General features: G+C 57.2%; 1 protein-coding gene across 1 annotated transcript, besides 2 other annotated features; it reads right to left on the bottom strand.

Annotated features, from left to right (window-relative positions):
* Positions 1–98: 98 nt before the first annotated feature.
* Tco025E_10046 (group II trans-sialidase superfamily) lies at positions 99–1,223 on the bottom strand (the record flags this gene model as incomplete). The annotated part of the gene is made up of 1 exon (XM_029376837.1): positions 99–1,223. One exon carries the CDS (start codon positions 1,221–1,223, stop codon positions 99–101), a length of 1,125 nt encoding a protein of 374 aa, XP_029223096.1.
* Positions 1,224–1,303: 80 nt separating this feature from the next.
* Positions 1,304–1,322: a microsatellite.
* A 42-nt stretch (positions 1,323–1,364) lies between these two features.
* Positions 1,365–1,395: a microsatellite.

Here is a 1,395-nt window from a genome sequence, read left to right as displayed (position 1 = left end):
CCTTCCAACACGTAGTAGCACTCAGGAAGGACCGACTCTTAGCTTCCCCTCGGTATAATCGAGAGTACTGGACCCTGGCACCACGGTGAGGTGGTCGGTTACGCCAGGGACGTCCGGTTGTTGTCGGTGGCCCAAAGGAAGAGCGCCTCCGCTTCGGCCTCCGCCTCCCCTAGTGGGTACTCTTTCTGGGCGTACAGCATGACCCTCGTTCCAGCAATCGTCGCGGTGGTGAGGGACGTCACACGCCGAGGCCGTTGCAAAGGGTCTGATCTGAAATCACCCCGCACGCGCGAGAGTGTCCTGACAGTCTCCGCCCACGTTGCCCCCATGTCCCTCGACTCGAACACCCTGCGGCCAAACACACAATCGGCAATCATGAGCAGCTGCCCCGCCTCCCACTCGGCGAGGAGGGGTGAAGTGCAGTCCGTAGGGAGCATCCCCTTCGGGAGCACCCACGTTTGGCCGTCGTCCGTCGAGTAGATGATCGTGGAGACAAGTGAGGACCCTCCCTTAATTGCCACCACAGGAAACACAAGCGCGCCACTCGCCGTCGCAACGCCTGAGCCACCAGCACCAGAAAACTCATCCATTTGTTTCGCTTGAGCGGATTGGGCGATCTGTGGCAGCAGCTGTTGGGGCTGGCCCCACTGGATCTGTTTGCCTTGCGTGGGCTCACCTACCAGCAAAGCAAAATTCCAGTCGCTTTTTATCCTCTTTGACTTAAGAAAGTCGTAGATCAAATCGTAGCTTCCCACAAGAAGAAAGACTTTGTTGTCCTTTGCAACTGTGGTGGGGAAAAACGCGTAGCCCACATGACCCACCTGTTTGGTTCTGGCAAGGACGCTGTATGCCTTCCACTTGCCAGCGTCGACCGCAGCAACAAGAGACGCCCAGCTCTCCGCAGCGTCGAAGTACCCCGCCACAACATCAGAAAAAGTGCACCCCACCAATGGACTATTGGGGTCTGTATAGTTGATGTGGCCTTCGGCAAAAGCCGCCAAGACTCCACCAGCACTGGCGAGCGAAGGTGAGGCAAAAAACTCTCTTGTTAGACCTCTACCCTGAGTTTCCACTTGCGTCTTGTTTGGCGCGAAAAGTTCAACACTCTGCGGCAGTTGCGCTTCCTTTGGTTTCTCGTCCTCAGCGTGCACAGTTCCATAGCCGCAGCATATCAGCACAACGAGGAGCAGCAGCACCGCAGCGGAAAACAGGTGTCGCGGCATGATGGGCCGTTGCCGCTGCTCACTCTCTCTCTTATCTCCTACTTCCCTCCTTGCGGTGGATCCGCTCAGGCAGCAACGGCTGTGTGTGTGTGTGTGTGTTGCTGGTGGCAGCTGCAGAGCCTTCAAAGCGAGTAGCGTTTGCTCTCTCTCTCTCTCTCTCTCTCTCTCTCTC

Source organism: Trypanosoma conorhini, assembly GCF_003719485.1.
Source record: "Trypanosoma conorhini strain 025E chromosome Unknown Tco_14.4_contig_01433, whole genome shotgun sequence".
NCBI lineage: Eukaryota > Euglenozoa > Kinetoplastea > Trypanosomatida > Trypanosomatidae > Trypanosoma > Trypanosoma conorhini.
The sequence above is the reverse complement of the archived record's forward strand: the minus strand, read 5'-3'. Positions and strand labels throughout refer to the sequence as shown.